Below are 21,697 nucleotides of genomic sequence, written 5' to 3' on the forward strand. Positions count from 1 at the left end.
CAGGTTATATGGGAAAGTTGGAAGAATAATGCATTTCATTCCAATTCTTCTCCTAAATACGCTAGTGCATATGCTACTTGTACCATTGAACTACGCAGAAACATTCATTAAAACTTCATTAAAATCTTTGGTTTTCATCAGTTGCTTTCCAAGTTTTACTGTTTTTTTAAATTCTAAACTAGGTATTTTTATATGGACCTTACAATTCTTAGAGTTCCAATGGCTTAATTAATTCTCATGCAGAAGCAGTATGACAAGTCACTTCACCTTTACAAGCCTCATTTCCTCAATTGTAAAATGGGGATATACCATCTATTCCACAGGATTATTGTGAGGATCAAATAATATGTACAAAGGGCTTAGCACAAGGCTCGACACATCACTGCCATTCAATAATTATTATTCGTTAAATGCCAACCTGCATGGCTACAAGCAAACACACAGAAAACACATTGTTCTGTGAGAGCAAATAAAACTTGGGGACAAGAACAAAAAGCTCCAAATACTAATCTCTCGCTTCTCATTGGTAGCATACAAACTTGTAGACAATGATGTACATAAATTCCTATCCCAAATTACATTTGCATATATTACTATTTATTTAACCACACAAATGCACCGTGTGAAAGTCAGTGGTTTCATACCAGAGAAATATGGGAAGCTGCCCCCCAAGTTATGATACCTAAAGCTTGGCAACCAGGATGTCAAAGGTGGGCGCCATGGTACTATGAATAAAATCTACCACTTGCCGACTTCTTCTGACTTTCCGTAATATCTAAAAGCTGTAAGAGTTCTGTGGTGCCTATAAATGGTGGCCTCTTTGCGGAATAATCAGAAGAGAAAAAGGGAAGTGATGGAGAAAGAAAAAACAAATTTCCTTAAATCTCATAATGATATGGCAAAAGCATCACTGCTTGATTTAAACATCTATCATTTAAGGAACTTTTCTCTTTTCCATAATTTCACGAATCTAGGTACAATGGCCACTTTCCGAAACGGTCACAGTGTCCTTATGCCACACACGTCACGATCAACAAAGTGCAAACTCCTTTTTGTACCAAGTCCTCACCGAGAAGGCCAACGGCATATAGTTTCTACGCCGTGCCAGTTTCTTGCGATCTCGCTCAACCTTCTCTTTCTGAGCGAGCTGCTGGTAATATTCAATCAGTTTGTTCATCTGTAAGAAATTGAAGACTTTGTATTTGTTTCATGAAAAAGCTAACAGGAAACATACAAGACTAATCAACACCACTTACTAGACACATAATAAATATATAAGACAAATTATTAAGGTGGGCAAGTTTGCCCTCTTCTTCAAAATCAATTTGTCTTCATTACATGGTCTACTTCAGAATTGAAACGGAACTTTCAAGTTCAACAACAGGTAGAAACGGGCAATGAAAAGGCTTGAAAATTTCAGGCTCTCTTCTCACTGCTTTTACTTCATTACTTATTTCCCTCCATAACTGCTATTTTTTCTGCATGGCCACAGGACCACCTATTCCTAAAAATGTGACATTTCACACTCTATTTTCTCTATTTTCTGCTACACATTTTCATTCTCAAAATCTATTTTAATCATTAAAACAATACATATATATTAATGGTGAAAAGTTCAAACGATATACAAACATAAAAAATAAAAAGTGAAACTTCTATCTCAAGTCCACCTTTCCTCTCACCAGAGGTATCCACTACTATACTTTAGCTATGTTTGTTACACTTACAGATACAAGTATGATGTTATATTTTGTATACATTAAAAAAAAAACCATGTATAGACATATAGCTTTTATATGTATAAAAATAAACATAGTCTTTTTATAATTCATATAAGAAACTTTTGATAACTCTTTTATACTGAAAATATCATGAACTGTCCCTTCCAGTACAAATAGATCTACCTCATTCTTTTTAAAGGCTGGATCTTATTGCATTGTACAGATGTCCTGAGGTATTTAACCATTTCCTATAATAGGACTTAAATCGTCTCCTCGTACCCACTTTTGTCCTCTAAATTCAGTAGCAATTTCGTTTCAAAAACACGAATGTTATGCTCTTTGCTTAAAACCTTTAGAGGCTTTCAAACTCCTTACCTTGGTCTACATGGTCTGACTGCAGACACTGCTCTCCAACCACCTGATGCTATGCTTCACGCTCTAGTCACGCTCACCTTGTCTACAACCTGCTGTGCTTCTTCCACTTACAAGCTCCTTGTATGTGCTGTCCCGCTGCCTTGAATTCTTTCCCTTCTGTGCCTGTTCTCCTCAAATCTTAGCGACTTCCTCATATGTGGACCTAACTAGTTGAAATTTCCCTAAATGTTTCTATAACACAATTTATCTCTTATTCCCATTCCTTACCGCTTTCCGTTATCTGGGGGTTATTTGATTTCTGTCTTCCCATTAGACTTAAGCTCTGTGAGGGTAGGCAACGTCTATTATTGTTCAGCATAGTCCGTGGCACACAGCAAGTGCTCAATAAATATTTGATGAATATATATCTTTTTGTGCATAAGTATTTCTGTTGGTCAAAGTCCAGTAAGTAGACACCGCTGAGAGCTTAAGAAATCTGTACTAATTTACACTAACAACAGTATATGTAAAAAGGTCCAATTCCTCACACCATTATCCAAGATATAGTCAGTGTTTCTATTTTTTGCTGATGTCATGAGTGGATAATTACAAACTGTTTAATTTGCAGCTTGATCGTTCATACTTCATTTCAATACTGTTTAATTATCTTTCTTATAGTCTAGTTCCAGCAGGGGAAATCAGTTCTAATGTATACATACTACAAAGATCAGTTCACTATGAATTCTTAAAGGGTGTTCAAGTCATGATTCTACAAGCAACCACTATTGAGCCCTAGGGCATCTTCTAAATTAGTGGAGTTTCCAGGAGTTAACATGTCTGTATGTTGATGATACTTCCAAGAGTATCTGAGAACAAATGGAACCTTAACTTAGTTGGTGGGTATGTGAAAAACAAAAGCATACCGTTTCCTTTTTTCAGTTCACATCTTGAGTATAGAACTAAAACTACATGTAGGTTTCTCTATTAACTTAGCGAAAGAAACTGCCATTGTGATTTAATGTCATACAATGAGAAGCACTTTCTATGTGTAACAGACACCAAAACACACACGATGGATTTCTAAGCACAGGTCACGTCACTGATAAAATGCAAGACCTTCAGTCTTTCTCTTTAACTTTGCTTGTTTCATCCTCTCTCTGATGACTCTTGACTTACCCGTTGAGTGTGAGGATTTTCAGGCTCCTGCCAACCACCACTAGCTGCAAAACAGAAGAACATCAAACAAAAATTTTCTAACTTGATAATTTTACTTTCACAAAAATGAGTCACCTGCAGGCCACAAAGTTAAACTTAAAAACATAAAATGCCAGAACTTCCAAGAAAGAGTCCTAGAAATTATACAGATGAGAATGCCCAGAATAAAACTTTTTCTTTAAATATAATGATAATCATCATCACCACCACAACTAACACCTGCATAGCTTCTGTGCCACGCACTTGAAATGTACTTCATTTCATTTTATTCTCATAACCCTCTGAGGTAGGGTTATTAGTCTCATTTTACAAAGGAGAAAACTGAAGATCAGAGAGTTAGATAATTTGCTCAAAGCCACTCAATTGAATAACTTGTCCAAAGCCAGGATTCAAACTCTGACCCCAGAGACTGCTCTTATCTGCAACACTGTGCAATTTGTATGTTTTATGACTTTGGTCTGGAGGAAATTTTCTTACGTAAAAAATGAACAGCACAAATCATAAAAGAATGTTACAGAAAGCTGAAAATAAAACTATACTGAATACTTTATAAACAAGTGGTGCTACAACAATTGGATACCCACATCCAAAAAAAAGAACCTAGACCCTTTCCTCAGAACATATACAAAAGTTACACTGAAATGAACCATAGACTTACATGGGAGAGTTAAAACTATAATCTTTCTAGAAGAAAACATCAGTGAAAATCTTAGTGACTTGGGTGAAGCTAAGTTTTTTTTTCATTGGGACACAAAAGGCACAAACTACAAAACAAAAAATTAATACACTGGACCTCAAAATTAGAAACCTGTGTTCTTCAAAAAACACTGTTGAGAAAATAACATGGCAAGTCACAGACTGGGAGAAAACATTTGCAAAACATATACTGAACAAAGGACTTGTATCCAGAATACAGAACTGTTATAACTTAATAAAGAGACAAAAATTTAGTTAAAAAATGAGCAAAAGATTTGTACAAACACTTCACCAAAGAAAACATATAGATGGCAAATAAGCATATTAAGAAAATGCAAATTACAACCACAATGAGTTTATCACTACACACCCACTAGAAGAGCCAAAATGAAAAAGAACTGGAACTCTCCTGCATGCTGGTGAGAATCAAAAAACGGTACAGCCACTTTGGAAAATAGTTTGGAAGTTTCTAGTCATTAAACACACTCTTAGCCTATGATCTCGCAATTCCACTCCTAGGTATTTACTCAAGAAATATGAGAACATATATCCACATTAAGACTTGCAGGCAAATGTCGGCAGCAGCTTTAGTCATATGAGACAAAAACTGGGGAAAAAAATCAATGTCCATCAACTGGAGAATGAATAAACAAATTGTGGTATATCTATACAATCGATATACTCCTCAACAATAAAAAGCAAAAACATGGGCGAACCTCAAAAGCATTATGCTAAGTGAAAGACAGACACAAAGAAGATGTACTACAAGGCTCCAATTATATAAACTTCTAGAAAAGGACAAATTATAGTGACAGAAAGCTTATTAGTGGGTCAGAAGCCAAGAAGAAACTGACTGCAAAGGGGCATAAGGAATATTTTTGGGGTGATGGAATTGTTCTATAACATGATTGTGGTGGTGGCTACATTAGTGCACATATTTGTAAAAAACCAGAACTACACTTAAAATTGGTGAGCTTCATTATATGTAAATTGTATCTCAATAAAGCTAATCAAAAAAGTAAAGTATAATGAGATACCATTATCTCATTATAGTTTCACAACCATCAGTTTGGAAAAACACTACTATGTACTAACTGCCGAGGATCGAGAGCAATGGGTACTCTACGGGTATACGTTACTAGTGGGAGCAAAACTGGTAAACCAGTTTGGAGAGCTAGGAATGGACATAACTTAAAACCAGCAATTTTACTTTCAGTTACGCAGAGAAATTCTTGTGATTTACGAAACACACACAAGAATGTTTCTAATAGCACTGTTGTCAAAAGGAAAGACTGACAATCTGTATGTCCATCAAGAAGCGTCTGAGTAAGTAAACTGTAGTTAAGTCACCCACGAAATCTACTCTCACAAACATAATACTGATAGAAGACATGCATGGACCTGATACACACCGAATTCAGGCATGATGATTACCTCCCTGGGAGGCAGAGGAAGGGGGATGCAGTGGGCAAAGGCTACACAGGGGTTTATACTGTTTTGTTTGTTTACTTTCTTAAGCTGGGTGATAAATACACGAACGTGTATTATCTGTACAATTTTAAACCACCTTTTTTCAAAACAAAAAGGACTCTTGTGGAAGGTGACACTATATTCCCTTGAAAGAAATGGCAGCAATAACATCCTTTAGTACAATATTCGTATTTTAAAGGTTGCCTTACTTAAGGCAATCATGAAAAATAATTATGTAAAAGAAACATTTCAGCTGTAATATTTTAAAAGATCGGAATATTCTACCTAATTGCTTCTTTAGAATTGGTAATTTATTCTAAACAGCAATTTGGGAGACAAAATCATCTCATTGTTAAGCTTTTCTCTGCACATTACTGATACAAAGGCTTCCTTATAAATAAACAAATAGCTCCAACTAAAGTGGTTTCAGAGTGTCTTAGACAGCGATGACATCATGGAAAAAATGAAATTATGCGAACTCCTTTAAGAGCTCCCAGTATTCAATCATCACTGTCAAGATAACATAGAGGAAATAAGATTTCTAGAAGGAAGCACAGGTTTTAAGTTCTGAAATACAAATTCTCCAATCTTAATGACTAATAACCCAAAAAGCATAAAAATTCACTTGTGGAGGAACAAACTAAAAAAATCTATTTGGATTTATGGGCTTTGTTTCTTTAACTTGATAGAGACAAACTACAAACATGGAAAATACATTTTAACTCACTGAGGCACTTGGAGGTTGTTTTTTCACATTTAACTTAGATTCATAAACAAATTCAAATAACGTGCTTGCTACACTCACATTAAAACATATGCACACAAATATTTACTCATATCTAAAAGGATGTTACAGTATCATTCCAATATAAATCACATTTCAGGAAATATTTACCCACCAACGAACATTTTTAAAGAATTAAGATACACTTGTTTAGTTAACATTTTTGTTTTGGAAGAATATTTTATCAATTTAATATACAAAGTCAGAAAACCAACCAGGCGCTCAAGCATTCTGAACCAAGTGGCAAAGTAAACAGAATCAAGGCTTAAATTTTTAAGAACAGAGTTGAATCTAAAGAAACTTCACTCCTGTTTACTTCCAAATTGTGTAAGAATCTATGGAAAGTTTTTAATTAAAGTCAATCTTCATTTTAGTTATGTCAAATGACATGAGTTTGTTACGGGCTTCCTCATATATTAGTAGGTAAGCTAAAATTTTTTATGAAAATTCAAAAATGGGAATTTTTAACAAGTCTAAATAGTTTTCAGGAAATTAAACAAATGAAATTTCAGAAAGTCAGAAAAAAGAAAATGGGGAGTGAGCAATGCTACTATTTATATAAAAAATAAATAGCAAGTGAAGATTTTGAACTGACTGTATAAAGAGTGTCTCTATTCTGATGTTACCATGAAGTATGGGAAATGTAAAAATAAAGGAAGTTTCCTAATAAAGATAAGTGCAACCTCAGATCTGAAAGGCTCAAATGATGAACCGGTAATTAATGTGTTAGGTGATGTTTATTTCTAAACACACACAACTTTTCTGTTTCATTGACAGACATTTCATATATACACATGTATCTTTGAGCATGTGTTTGAATGTGCCAGAATAGATACCTGGGACATGGAATTGCCGGACAGAAGGAAAAAAAGCAATAACAATTTTAATAAATGTTGTCAAAATGCTTTTCAAGGCAGTAGTGTATAAAAGAACTATTTTCCCATATTCTTGCCACCACTTGGTATTACCAGATATAAAAAATTTTGCCAAAGTCAATGAAGTTTTCATTTGCATTTCCCTGATTACTAGTAAAGTTGAACGTATCTTTCCGCGTATTTATTAACTTTTAAAAAAAATATTACCTCACCAAGTTGTGTGTGAAAATAAAAACTCCAATCAACTAGACAATGAAAACTAAACAAAGAATTCAGACATTCAAAACAAGGACTTTGTTCCCAAAGAACTGATATTAGAGTTGAAAACAGTTGAAAAATTCACATATAAACAATATTAATAGTACAAGGCAGTTTGTGATACCCAAAGGAGTAGAAATAAAAAGAAAGGTCTATAAAATTTAAGAGGAGGGAAACATGAGAGGGTGGAACTTGTCTTCGTAACTTCATAAAAGGTTCGGGTCTTTCCATGGACTCTGCAAGGTTACTGAGCAGTTTGGGGTGAAGGCAGAGATCATTGTACATGACTGTGGCCCCTTCAGTGTGCACGTTTTGGTCATTGCCCATTTTTATTTCCACTCTTGAGAGTTCATACCTTTTGCCTATTTTTCTATTAGGTCATTTTCTTATCAATTCATAAGAGCTCCTCATTATCTTTAGTCTGTTATATATGACCCAAATATTTTCTTAACTTGTCACTTTTATCTTTTAGTTTTGTACATGGTGTGTTTCATCAAGAGCATGTATTACTTATGAACGGCATCAATATTTTGATTCTAAGGAAGTGTCAGGTTTATAAAAGCTGTTTTACCAACTCTAAGAACTAACTAGTGAAACCTAGTCTCAGATGAAATACTGTCCATAAATGTGAGAATTTGGGAATGCAGATTTATGACAAAATACTCTGAATTTAGCACCTACCACCCAACAGATAACAGAAATAATGTGCAGGCAGTTACAGCACTGCTAATTTCACAAAAGCTCATGTTGAAGTCTACCTCACTTACCCACAGATTTGTCTGCCATGCCCACATCTCTGGATGTCCAGCGACAAAATCCACAGGCCAGGTAATAGGCTTTCTTCATGGTGGTCTTGGCTGGGTCATCTGGAAGCTGTGTGGAGATGCTTGTTGCCCGGGTGGAGAGGGTGTGCATGCAGCCAGGACAGTCAAAGCAGTTGGCACATCTATGATACAAAAATACAACGATTTATTCACTCAACAAATATTACCAAGTACTGACTATGTATCAGACATTGTTTTAGGTGTTAGGAATTCAATAGAGAACTGTAATGGAGAAGTGTCTCACAAGCAAAATGAAATAAGTATTCCTGAGATTCTTACAAACTTTTGTTTTAAAATTTCTTAAGTGTTGTATGTTCATTATTTAAAAAAAAAAAAAAAAAATGCAATCATCACCAAAGTTCCTGAAGAATTACAGCCTGCCCAATCTACTCCACAGAGAGAATCAGGTTTAAGAGTTTGGAGTTAACTATTTCAGACTCTTTTTATGCCATGTACAGACCACAAAGAATTCTGAGAAAAACAGAAATGTCACAGCTTATGCCTTTAGAGCGAAGAGACTAACTGCACAATGGAAAACTGAGAGGCAACAATACAACGACCTATGAAATTGATTTGAAAAATAACTTTTTGTTTGGAAAACAGCTGCAACAGATACCAAACAATGCTAAAAAACTGGAATGGTTCAGAAGTGTTCCATCTTCAGGGCTTTCTGCTCTCTCCTCAGGCACTATTCCTCCTAGTGCTCAGCCAACATTTCCCCTTCAGGGCCCACTGTGCCTTGTTGCTTTTAACTTTCCCACCACCTGAGATTACCAAGATTTCACCTCTAGTGTGGCTCTGAAGTTCCATTCCATAACTCCAATTATCTGCAATATTTCGCCATCTGGATACTATCCTCAAACAAGAATAATAAGAGTACCTAACTCACTGGGATATTTTGAAGATAAAATGATAAAATTAATGTGTGGACAACATACAAAACAGTGTTTAGCTTATCAGAAGGTATTTCTCACGGATAGGAAAGAGGATAGGAAAGATAATCGTGGTTCGCATCCATGGAGATGTAGGAATGTGACTGGAAGCAAAGGACTTTCACACCAAACTAAGAACCAAAAGGCACCTCGGAACAATGAGCACACCTACTACCCAGATCTTGGTTTTTAATACCTCTCTCCAATAAAAGGAACCAGGGCTCCTTGGAGAAGTGGCTAATTCTAGGACAGAGGCTGAAAATATACAGGATGAGCCTGGAGTATCTAGTAGTACCGGAAAGTAAGAAAGTGCTCAAATGAGTGAACAAACCACCCCCAACACACACACAAAACAATGGGGGTACGTCAAAGGGATACAGGAGTCTACTGAAAGAGTTCCCAACAGCCAAAGGTGGAACAATTTGAGCAAAGAAAAGTAGTACTGGATTATAACCGAAATATTCACGAGCCCATACTGCTTCAAGTAAATGATTCAATAGATAAATAGGGCAGAAAAGTCTTCCATGCAAAAGAATTCCAAATAATTTATGTAGATAGCCCTCACGGAGGGGAAGCATAACGCCCCACTATTTAAATGTGGGCTGGGACAGTGATTTTCCTTTCAAAGAGGACAGCATGAAAAAGGAGGGGAAAAACAGAGTAACTTCACATGGGAGAAACCTGACAAGCCCTAGCTCAAGCCAGGTACCCAAGGTTAACATCAACAGTGGTAAGTCATATGGATAGCATCCCATGCCTGGATACCCTTGATACGACGTGATGAAAGATGCTCTTTACCTCTGTGGTCCTCCTCCCCAAAACACATTCCCCCAGCTAATGCCAAAAACACTTGACACATTCCAAATGAAGGACACTCTACAAAATATCTGATCCATACTCCTCAAAACTTTAAAGGTCACCAACACCAAGGAAATGTCTCAACTATAGGAGCCTAAGGAGACTTAACTATTAAATATAATGTGGATATCCTGAACAGGATCCTGGGACAGAAAAGGAGATTAGGAAAAAATACTAAGGAAATCTAAATAAAATGTGGAGTTTATTTAATAATAATGTACCAGTATGGTTCATTAATTGAGACAAGCATACCACACTAAAGTGTATTAACAACAGGGGAGACTGGGTATGAGGTAAGTGGGAATTCTCTATTCTCATCTTCACAATAATTCTTAAGTCTAAAACCGTTCTAAAACAAAAAGTTTATTTAAAGAATCAAAGGACATTTCATCTTTGGCAAATGTGATGCTAAAAAGTGGGGAAAAAAAAGCTAGTTAAAAGAGTTAATTCCTTGTGTTTTCTTACCAGCTATTAAAAAAAGAGTTGAGGAAAACAGAAAAAATGGATCCCAAGCTTACCTGTTCTTTTTCAGTTTGGCTTCAGCTGATGGCATATTTTCTAAGCAACTGGGACAATAATGGGAGTCCACCTAGAAAGAAACAAGAAATCAAAACATCAGAGGAAAAGAAACTCAGTTTAGCTTGTGCATTATGTCCATGCCAAACAGTAAAATTTAAAATATACTGAAGCAGAAGGTGAGAAATCACTGATCTGGCAAAGAACCTAAACTGCTTTCAGCTTAAGGTTTATTCCTCAGTCACCTGTTTTCTTTGTTTTTTTTAACCGTCCAGATTTTCTAAAACCTTTCTATTTTTCTTTTCTGATTTTTCCTGTTCCCTCTCATCAGGGTTTTATGTATTAGATGTGTTTAAATATTGTCTACATAAAAGAACAACTCTATGGTAAGCTAAAGAATAGATTAGCAAATAACCTAATTTGTAAAGCTGTGACCAAATATCATTCTATCCAGGTTAGCTTTATTGGAATACAGTAACTTGACCACACTTAGAGAGACAAAGTTTTCTTATTACTGAAGTAATACATGTACACTGAAGAACAGCATAAATTAACATGTACAAAGTCAGTGATAGCCAACCAAATAGAGATTTTTAAATGACAAAGTACTAAACTAACAAGATAGTCTTACTGTATTTAACTCAAAGTATAAAAATTTAATTCATTGTATGTATTAAGGTCTGTATAACTATTTTCTTAAATGTTTCTTAAACATTTCTTAAAATGTTCTATTTGACAATTCTAGAACTCTAGTCAAGTGCAGATGGGAAGACAAATTCACTTGAACATAAATACAATGATACAAACTGGCTTCTTTTTTCATCATCTGTTATAAACAGGGCCATCTTTGGAAAAATTAATAAAATTGCTGCTCAAATAATCTCAAGGAAAATAAACTATAGTTTTGCCAACTAATATTTGCACTCACTCATTACAAAAGGCAAAATATAATTAAATCCTTTGTGCCCCTTTTCTGAGTTATGCTTGTCCCTTCATGTGCAACTCCAATCCCAGATTCTCCATCAGAACTTTCTGGACTGCTCCAGCCCTCACGAGTCTCCGCCTTCTTTAAACCCTACTGGCCTCCACCTCATAGATACACACCAGTCTGTAAAAGATGCAGTTACAGACTGAAGGTCATAGATGAAGAGATCCTTATTATAGGTCATGAAGACTCTGCTCCCTAATAACCACCAAATGAGAATTCTGAAGGTGGAGCTGAAACAGGGAAGCATCTAGAAGAGAAAGAATCTGCCAAGGAGACACACAGACACATACACACACACGGTGTTAATGAAGTAAAATCAACGCCATGTTATATACATGAAAAACCAACACCATATTAAACATATGTAGCATTGATTTTTCTTGGCATTATTTAAATGCTTTCCCTGATGATTCTTAATGTTGTGAAAAATACCCCCAATAAAATAATATGTTAAGTGCTTTATAGCATACAACATGTTTTTTCACATGCATTTTTAACAGTCCAAATCTTGACTGAAATTCTCTCGAGTCAGGATGCTCATTTTCTAATCCTGGTCTTTCCTCTAATCTCCAAATTTCTGGCTGTGTGACTCAGGGCAAACATGATGTATCTGTTTCTTTACCTGTAAAATGATTTTTAAAAATGTATGCACTCCACTGGGTTGCAGGAAGATTAAAGGAGATTATGTAAAGCATATTGCATATAGAAAGCACCAAATAAATGGTATCTATTACTATCAGCTTTTCTTTCATTAGACTGTAAGTTACTCAACAGTAGGATTTATGTCTTATTCATCTTTTAATACCCCAAACTTACTGAATGAATGAGAGGTGCCAAGCCTGCAGAAGTTTTGGGTTTGGTTATTTGGTGATTTTTACGAGGTGTGGTCTTTTGCAGTTCTCACCACCACCACCACCAACGCCCATTTGTGCCCGTGGAGGACAGCATCCTACCCTCAAGGAGAAGCGCTATGAATATTAACAGTTTTTAAAGCACTTTTCACTCAGCAGGTCCCATCCCAACCTCTACCCTGGTGCAGGCCTTGGCCTGAGCCAGGATATGGAGCAAGGCAGTCTGCCGAGGGCCCAGTTTCGAGACAAAGCAAAACAGAACTTCCAGGATGGGAGGGGCATGGATGACAACGCCTGCATCCACTCCATCCAAATCAACCCTGGAAAGTCAGTATCTCGTCCCTCAAGGGGCGCGCACTAAGCACGCCCACACCTTTTTCTCCCCAACCCACCCTATTTATTACCAAACCCCCTAAGAGACAACTGAAATTCTCCTAGTCAAGTTTGTCCAATCAGAGGGTGCTCTGGAACCAGAAGATCCGCTCAGCTCCACCCAAGGCTGCTCCAACTTTCCAAGTGACAAATTATAAGCAAATTAAAGCTCAAGCAAACCTGAGTGACGGAAGACAGAGCCAATCAGCAAACTAGGAAAATGACCACCCGCCTCCAACCTGCGGAGCTTGCCCGCCAGTCGCGGTGACTAATATGAACGCCTCCCCATCCCCCAACAGACACACACACATTTCATGGGACGAGTGCGTTACCTCGTGAGACACACATTCCAGCGACCGCAGCTCGCTACAATAGCGGCAGAAGTAAAGCTGCGAGAGGGGGGCGCGAACCTTCTTTTCCCCCTGGACTAGGTAGAGAACCCGCTCGGATTGCAGCAAAGACGCCATCTTGGCGAGGGAGGAGTCAACGACGCTCCCGCCGCATCAGGTGACCCGAGAGCCAGCGTTGTCCTCGCCGCCTTCCCTACGTCGTTCAACGTAGACTTTGACGTAAGGTTTCCTACCTAGTGGGGCTTTGCGCCGGGCGAAGGTCAAAGTGCGCATGCGCGGGTGGGATTCCGGATTTCCCCGCCCCCACCGTAGGCCCTCCCCTCCAGGGTTTTAGTGAGCGTCAGCGGCCTGTGTGCAACTAAGGCTTTCCTATCCTTAAGTACACAATTACAGATAGAGTCCAGACAGGTTTAATGATCTCCTGTTCTTTGTTTCTTCCAGAAAGGAAGGCTGCTCTTTGTTTTACTTACAACTGCTTTGAGAGCCGGCCTCACCTTCCAGGCAAATGTCCAGAAGTTAGATGGAAGGTCTCAGGAACAGAGTCCGCTGGGCACTGTAAAGCTGAGGGCCACACCAGCACTTTCTTCTGAGAGTCTTGCCACTGACCTGTAGGAAACTCTCACAGACATTATCTCATTTGGAATTTCTTAGACTGTGAGTTCCTCCAAGCAGACGCCATATTCATTCACAGGTTTCGAGAACTTAGCATTAAGGACTGAGTCTATGCAGTAGTCACCCCTTATCTGCAGTTTCGCTTTCTGCAGTTCAGTTACCTGCCGTCATCCGCGGTCCAAAAACATTAAATGGGAAATTACGGAAATAAGCAAGTCATAAGTTTTACATTGTGTGCCGTTCTGTACTGTGTGATGGAATCTTGTTTCATCCTGTTCTGTCCCACTCAGGAAGTGAACCAACATATCCACGCTGTATACGCAACCCGCCCATCAGTCACTTAGCAGCTGGCTTGGCCATCAGATCTACTGATGTCACAGTCAAGGTATTGCAGTGCTTGTGTGCAAGGAGCACTTATTTTACTTAATAATGGCCCCAACGAGCAAGAGTAGTGATGCTGACAATTTGGATATGCTAAAGAGAGGCCACAAAGTGCTTCCTTTAAGTGAAAAGTATGTATGTATAGGGAAAACATACATAGGGTTTTGTACTATCGGTGGTTTCAGGCCTCCACGGGGATCTTGGAACGAATGCCCCGTGGATAAGAGAGGACTGCTCTTCGGTGGGCTTTCAATAAGCATTGATTAATGAAGGAATGACATTAATGAATGAACCATGGTCTAGGTGTCATTTAGGTTTTTCTAATGTATAAGCTAAGGCTTAGATGTGTAAAGTGACCACTTAGAACTGGCCTAGCAGAGACTGGAGCCCATGTTACCTGCCATCAGTTCTCCGGCATGCTTTTCTCACTGTACTAGTATTGTATTACCTGTATAACATTAGAGTTGGTGACTGAGAAGAAACGAAACTGAATAATATTAGCTAATATTTACTTAGCTCTTGACTGCAGGACACTGTGTCAAAACTTTATATACGCTGCCTCATTTAATTTTCACAAAAACTCCAAAAGGCAGGTTTTATCATTATCTCTATTTTACAGCACATGAAATGGGGGCTCATAGAATTACAATTGCTTGTCTAAGGTTTCATAAATAACACAGAACTCTGTTCTGTTTGGCTCCACGGCTCGCATGCATTACTCCTATGCATACTGCCTCCAGCATATTTTCTTAATTTCTTTTTTCCAGCTTTATTGAGGCATAATTGACAATGAAAATTTATATATATTTAAGGTGTACACCTTGATGATTTGATATACGTTGTGAAGTAACACAATCAAGCTAATGAACATATCACTTCACAGTTACCATTTTCTTTCTTTTCTTTCTTTTTTTCTTTCTTTCTTTTTTCTGGTGAGAACACTTAAGATCTACCCTCTTAGCAAATTTCAAGTATATAATACAGTATTGTTAACTATGGTTACATTGTTGTACATTAGCTCTCCAGAACTTATTTATCTTGCATAACTGAAACTTTGTACCCTTTGACCAATAAACATCTCTCCATTTCCTTTTCCCCCCAGGCCTTGGCAACCACTATCTCTGTGCTTCCATAGGTTTGACTATTTTAGATTCCATATATATATATAAGTGAAATCATGCAGTATTTGTCTTTTTGAGTCTGACATATTTCACTTAGCATAGTGTCCTTTAGGTACATCCATGTTGTTGCAAATGGGAGGATTTCTTTCTTTCTTAAGCTGAATGAGATTCCACTATAATCGCCAGTAACATAGTCCCCAGTGTATAGATAGCAGCTAACATGGGGCCTGGGCAGCAGCAAAGCACAGGAACTGGCATGAATACAGGCACTGGGAGCAGAGGGAGAAAGAGGGAATTCAGGAGGACTTCAAGCTTGGTTTCCGAGGCTTACAGGGCCAGCCTGCTAAGGTGGTGCTTGGCAGGTTTTACAAAGCAGGCAGCAGCGGTGGGTTGGAGTTTGTTGATGCTACAGCGACCTTGTATACTAGACTGAATGACTTAGACTCATCATGCACTAGAAAGATCCTAGTTCAATCCCTGTATTTTTCAGATGGAGAAAATGAAGTCCAGAGGTGCAGCTGTTACCCAGTTGAGGTCCAGAAAGTCAAAGGAACATACCCACAGGTTTTCTCCCTTCTGGTACCATATTCTGTTCTCTAATTCTGTAAATGCAGTTTCCCGCACACCACATCAGTCAATTCATATCCATACCCAAGTAGGAAACTGATTGCTTTTCTAACAGCACTTAAAAAGAAAAGAAAGCAAGTGCAAGGGAAAGCGACGCTAATGGATAACTTGTTTAATTTTGCCCTGGAAGTTTGCTGGAATTGCATCATTTCCCATTTTGGGCACATGAGTTTCACATCTCCAGAATGCTCTCCCCTTGGCATCCGTGGGAATTCTCAAATATACCTCACGCCTAACCAAAGCTTGTCCCCTCCGCCCCACTCCCTTCCCTGTGGTTGGTGGACTAACCGGAAGCTAACATCAGTTTGGTGGCACCATGGAACACTTCCTCTGTGCTCTGCTGAGGATGCAGAGACGTGAGCTAGGCATCCACTACTTTCGGACAGAGGAAGCACAGGGTGACCTTGAGTTAACCACTGCAGCTGTTACCCAATCGCTGTTAGTGTTTAAGGCAAACGCCAGCCTCTGAACTGCTGGCTCATAAGAGCACACTCAGGGACGTGTACTCTCTAGTCCACTCGTCTCTTCCTCCTGCACATTTGCCCCTTGGCATTCACAACTGACTCAAGAGCTCTGGAGGAAGTGGGGAGCCATTGCAGGATTTCAAGCAAAGCAGTGACATGATCTACATTTAACAAGGGTCCCTCTGGACGCTGTTTTGGGACTGGGCTATAGAGAGACAAGAACAGAAACAGGGGCTCATTTTGGAGATGACAGCAGTGAGCCAAGCCTGAGATGACAGTGGCCTGGACCAGGGATTCTGACTATATTTTGAAGGTAGAGCCTGATGCCCACCTCCGGGACGTCATGCACATAGACGGCCATGTGAAGGGTAGTTTGGAGTCATGCACCAGGGAGGCCCTTTTGGGCCAGAAGACAATCCATTTCATGGTTTGGCTGAATTCAGCTACTGGAAGTTTATTTCCTCAGAAATTATCAAGGCTATCTGTTTCTTCTCCCTGAGACATCATGGGAAGAAGGAGGTGGAGCTAACTTGTTGAGTCTCTACTTTTTCCCAAATCACAAAGCTTTCTTATTACCGCACAGGAAAGCGTATTTCACAAGCGGCCCAGAGGAAGAGCCAGTCTGTTGGTAAACACATGACTCGCATCAGAGCTCCATCTCAGGCTGAGAAGGAGAAGCTGATGGATGAGAGGGCCCCGCTCATTGGGAATGGTGCCAAGCGTTCTTCTAAACAAACTTTGCCCATTGCTGTGAAGGTAAAGTGAATTAATAAAAGTTAAAGTGGGCATAGAACATCATAAGTTGCTATGTAAGTATTTGCTATTAGGCCATAGAACTTAGTCCAATCTCCTCATTTGTAAGTGGGGAAACCGGTTCAGACAGAGGAAGTAGTTTGTCTGAAGTTACACTGGTTCTCCAGCTTACTTAATGAACACTAAGTTGATTCCTTTTTATATGTTTGGGTCATTGGGATTTCCAGTCCTGCCCACACTCCCATCTGTGCTTCTTGGGTGCCCCTTACAATTTACTTCTGGGAAGCTCTTTTCGCTTGAGCTAGCTGTCGGTGTCTGTGAATCTTTCTGCCCTCACAGGGAAGTTCAATGGGATGTTTTACTACTCGTGAGCACCTGTGGAAACCAGCCCCCAAATTACCCCTCAGTGGTGTTCATACTCTTGTATATTCTTGTCCCAGGGTTGGTCTGTGTGACCAACAGCATACGAAAGAAGTGGCAATATGACGTTTCTGAAACTAGATTATAAAAGGGGGGAAAAAAGTCTGTGGTTTCTCTGTTGGGTGCTCTCTTGTTATTTTGGGTGACCTCTTGGATCACTTGTTTGGGAAAAGCAAGCTGCCATTTTGTGAGCAGCCTTATGACCGTGTGGCAAGGAACTAAAGACTCCAGCCAACAGCCGGTGAGGACTGAAGTAACAACTAGTACACGAGCTTGGAAGTGGATTCTCCAGCTCCACTTAGGTATTGAGATGACTACAGACCCAGCTTGTAGCCTAACTGCAATCTCATGAGAGACCCTGCGCCAGAACACCTCGCTAAGTGGCTCCTGGACTCCTGACTCTCAGAAACTGTAAGATAATACATGTTTGTTTGCAGCTGCTAAATATTGAGATAATTTGTTACACAGAAACAGGTAACGAATATACCCACCTTCCCTTACCACCATCCTAAAAGGTAGCCTTTGTTGCTCTGTGCACTTGTCTTTCCATCTCTGTCACCTCCACCATCCTGTCATTGCCTTGTGTGCTCCACATGTATCCTTATCGCCAACTATCTGAGGCCAAATCCAGAAGTCATCAAACCTGCTGAATTCATAGTACCAAGAGGAGCAGATGGTAGGCTAAAATCAGAATTTGAGAGAACTTTAATAAAGGGACCATTTGCAAAAGTGTAAGTAGGGTAGAAAGTAATTACAAGGAATACAGCAGTACCCCAGGGCAAGTGAAGGTGGGGTGGTGTTTATGGCCTGAGGCCTGAAAAGGTAAAGGGTAAGCAGCATTTAACTTCCTGGAACCTGGAGACAGAGAGCTGTGTGACGAGGTCCCCCTGACAGGAGTTGGACCTTTGGGTCCAGGACAGAGCTAGGTTTTGGGAGACTCTGGGGTGGAAAATAGAATGCAACATACCTCAGCTCCTGCAGGCACTTCCCTCTTAGCGGAATCCAACAGGAAGCCAGTCATCGAGGAAACCTAATTTAGTTTGGGTTTCTCAGGAGCAGACTATGGGACAAGGCTTTAAAGGAAAGTCTACTGAACTGAAAAGTTTAAGTGAAAATGTATTGGAGAGGTTCTTGGTACACCAGTAGAGTGAGGAAGTGATACGAGGAAGAGAAGGCAGCCAATAAGATTGTGTTATTAAGCCCGCTGTAATAGAGAGTGACTGGAGCTTAGGCCCACAGAGAAACTCTGGAAAACAATGTAAACACACACCGGAGAATTATTCTAACAGTGGGTGAGGGAGTTGGGGCGTTTGTGCCCCTAAAGTCTGCTTGAGGGCCACTTCCCAGGATGGGTTGTTCCTTGGGTACTTTGGATTGCCAGGCTGGTAGACTGGCCGTCTGTGGGTTTGGAGAAAGCCCTCAGACACAAAGATACTGTCAGTTAGAAGTCTGGGGAGAACTGAAGTGGGTGAGGTCCAAGCAATTTGGGCAGGGCATTGACAGTGCCTGCTACAGGGTCCTTTGTTGTGGGCCAGATGTGGTACAGATGTACCACCCCATGCACAAAGCAGGATGGAGAAGTGTGTGGAGGGTGACTCTAGAAGGACAAGTCAAACTTACCTGCATATGTGAAGTAAATAAGCAATATTTACCAATATTCTCTAAAATGGAATATCACTGTTTAGGTGCCAAAACAATTTTTCCTGTTGATTCTCACGGTTGCTGTCCTCTACCACGTATCTAATGGAGTGATTGTGCGTCTGCATTTTGCACTGTGCACTAGCTAGGCAGGAATTAGCCTATTTCATAGGGTAAAAGACAGGCACAGAGAGCACTTAACTCAGTAAGAGTCAGTTAGGTGTAGGACATTTAGAAGCAGTTCTGCCACTTACTGGCGAGGTAATCTTAGCCAAGTTAACTTATTTCCTTTGGGCCTCTGTGTTCTCATGTGTAAAACGGGGGTTAGTAACATTTTCATTGTAGAATTGTCGCAAGAACAAAATGGTATGATATATGTGAAACACTTGCTACATGGTAAGTGCTGAAGAAGTGTTTTTAAAGTAAATAATCCTTTGGGGTGGGAAGGCAAAGGGCTTTTATTATACGCGTATATATTCTTTTCTTGAGCCCACATTTCCTCAAAAATTAGACTGACTGGACTGAATGTATCTACCAGTAATAGACATTCTCTTCTCTCTTGGCTACATGATTGCGTGATAATGGACCACTTTGGAATTAAGCCATGAGAATTGATTCAAATAATTATAACCACATTCATGAGACCACATGACCATCACTCCACTTCAAAGCCACAGAGCAGAACCCTTCCTTTTCCTTTAATTCAACTCCCTTCTCTTCACTTTTGGGGTCTAAAGACCTAGGGAGGGGAAGGGACTCATTGAAGGTTATATGGCAAACTTGTGCTAGAGCCAGGATAAGAAGCCCCGGTTTAATGCAGTTTAGTGCCCTTTGGATTGTGCCCATTTGGTACACCCACTTCCCTCTGTCTCCCCAGCCCTACCACCTTTCCAATAAAATCCTCTGCAATGTCTCTCTGCTTGCATACCTCCAGTGTCAGGGAGCTCAGGACATTACAGTGAGCTGAGACCTGCCTCTCTTCCACTGACACTAGCTCTCGGTTGGCCCTCAACTCAGCTCCCTCTGCCCCAGGATATAACTCAGAGGTATGCTCAGGGTCCCCACAGTCTACACAAGTGCCCCTATCTCCGGACCAAAAAGCTTGGTTTCTTGCAGCTCTGTCTTTCTTTAGTCTGTTCTAGAAGTTGAGAGGAATTTTACCTTCTAGACACATAATTACCTTCAAGCTGCGGTGGCCAGAAGGGAACACAAATTTTATGTGTGAACTTGGCTGGGCCATGGTATCCAGATACTTGGTCAAACATGTCTTGGTGTTGCTATGAAGGTGTTTTTTAGATGAGATTGATATTTTAATAAGTAGACTCTGAGTAAAGCAGATTACCTTCCATAATGTGGGTGGGCCTCGTCCAATCAGTTGAAGGCCTTAAGAAAAAAGACTGATGACCCTTGATGAAGAGGGAATCTGCCAGCCGATGGCCTTCGGACTCAAGCTGCAGCATCAACTCTTCCCTGAGTCTCCAGCCTGCTGGCTTGCCCTACGGATTTTGAAGTTGTCAGCCTCAATGATCATGTGAGCCAATTCCTTAAAATCAATCTCTATTTATCTATCTCTATGTCTCTTTACACACACAAGACACGCACATGCACACCACTAGTTCTGTTTCTTTGGAGAACTATGACTAATACAATACATTTTCAAGCATACACTGCCTTTAGGCACAACCCCAGAACTAGAAAGAGAAGCCTTGGTTGACCTCTCATCTTCCTCTCAGCATCTTCATTCAACAAATGGTGCTGGTGATAGAAAAAGGAAAATATTGCAACCAGAGCTCTGAACTTAAGACCCTGAAAAAAATCAGACCCTACCCCAAATTGTTAGTGCAGAGTGGCACAGAATTTAGGCTCTGTAATCAAAGTCCTAATCTGGCTTTGACAATTGCCAGATGGTGACCTTGGGAAGTGACTCAACCGCTCTGAGTCTCAGTCTAGTTTCCCCATCTGTAAAAGGAGGCGTTTGGATTAGATCATTTTAAATTTTCTCTTTAATTTTGGACATGCTCAAGGCCTGAGCTCCTGTTTGTCAGAAGACGACTGAAGAACGCTGGACAACTGAATTAAAATTTGTGGGTGCCAAGATGGGACCGGGAGTCCTGGTCACTGGGTGAATCACAGAGGCAGGCAGGAAATCGCAGCGTTAACTGTCCTGTGTGGAAGCTGGGCCTGGACTGGCAGGGGGGCATGGGAGGTCTCTTCAGACATTGAACTCCAATGGGCCATTGATCACCTCCGATTGGGCCATTTCACTGCTTCCACTAAATAAACAGGATGCTCAGAAGCATGTGACAACAGACAAGCAACTAGTTTCACGCTGGACCTGTAAGTCATTCCTCTGGACAGGGCTGGGAGACAGATGTTATCATCCTCACTTTACAGGGAATGAAACAGTCAGCGAGGGGAAAGCCTCTTGTTATGGATCCTATACTCAGTACATTGCAAGGCAGGAGCTCCGAATCCGAATCCGGTTCTTCCATCCAAACCCTTCGGCTAGACTTTCCCATGTGTAGATTACAGCTGGAAAGGCTCTTGGAGGACGCGTTTTAGGCCCACCCTCTCGGTTTACAATACAGAAAGCGTAGCCCCCGCGACGGGGGAAGTG

General features: G+C 39.9%; 1 protein-coding gene and 2 long non-coding RNA genes across 5 annotated transcripts in view; 1 reads left to right on the plus strand and 2 right to left on the minus strand.

Moving 5' to 3' along the window:
- Positions 1–13,582, minus strand: part of DCTN4 (dynactin subunit 4) — a 31,330-nt gene extending 17,748 nt beyond the window's left edge. Inside the window, exons 1-5 of one of the 3 annotated variants that reach the window (XM_074313790.1) lie at positions 13,559–13,582; positions 10,506–10,576; positions 8,141–8,319; positions 3,252–3,295; positions 1,070–1,177 (exon numbers count right to left, since the gene is read on the minus strand). In XM_074313790.1, coding sequence (XP_074169891.1) covers positions 1,070–1,177; positions 3,252–3,295; positions 8,141–8,319; positions 10,506–10,540 — 366 coding nt within the window. In that variant the 5' untranslated portion in view covers positions 10,541–10,576; positions 13,559–13,582. Of the gene's footprint in view, positions 1–1,069; positions 1,178–3,251; positions 3,296–8,140; positions 8,320–10,505; positions 10,577–13,046; positions 13,280–13,558 lie in introns of those variants that run through there. The other 2 variants (XM_019734382.2, XM_019734383.2) reach the window with 2 other exon arrangements.
- Positions 13,148–16,897, plus strand: LOC141567292 (uncharacterized). The gene is made up of 3 exons (XR_012489841.1): positions 13,148–13,283; positions 13,967–14,061; positions 15,669–16,897. It is a non-coding gene; the product is annotated as an uncharacterized LOC141567292 (long non-coding RNA).
- Positions 16,879–21,264, minus strand: LOC109448753 (uncharacterized). The gene is made up of 3 exons (XR_002137595.2): positions 18,410–21,264; positions 17,934–18,123; positions 16,879–17,017 (listed from the first exon to the last, which is right to left on the minus strand). It is a non-coding gene; the product is annotated as an uncharacterized LOC109448753 (long non-coding RNA).
- Between the last annotated feature and the right edge of the window lie 433 nt (positions 21,265–21,697).

Source organism: Rhinolophus sinicus, linkage group LG10 (genome assembly GCF_036562045.2).
Source record: "Rhinolophus sinicus isolate RSC01 linkage group LG10, ASM3656204v1, whole genome shotgun sequence".
NCBI classification, from domain to species: Eukaryota; Metazoa; Chordata; class Mammalia; order Chiroptera; family Rhinolophidae; genus Rhinolophus; species Rhinolophus sinicus.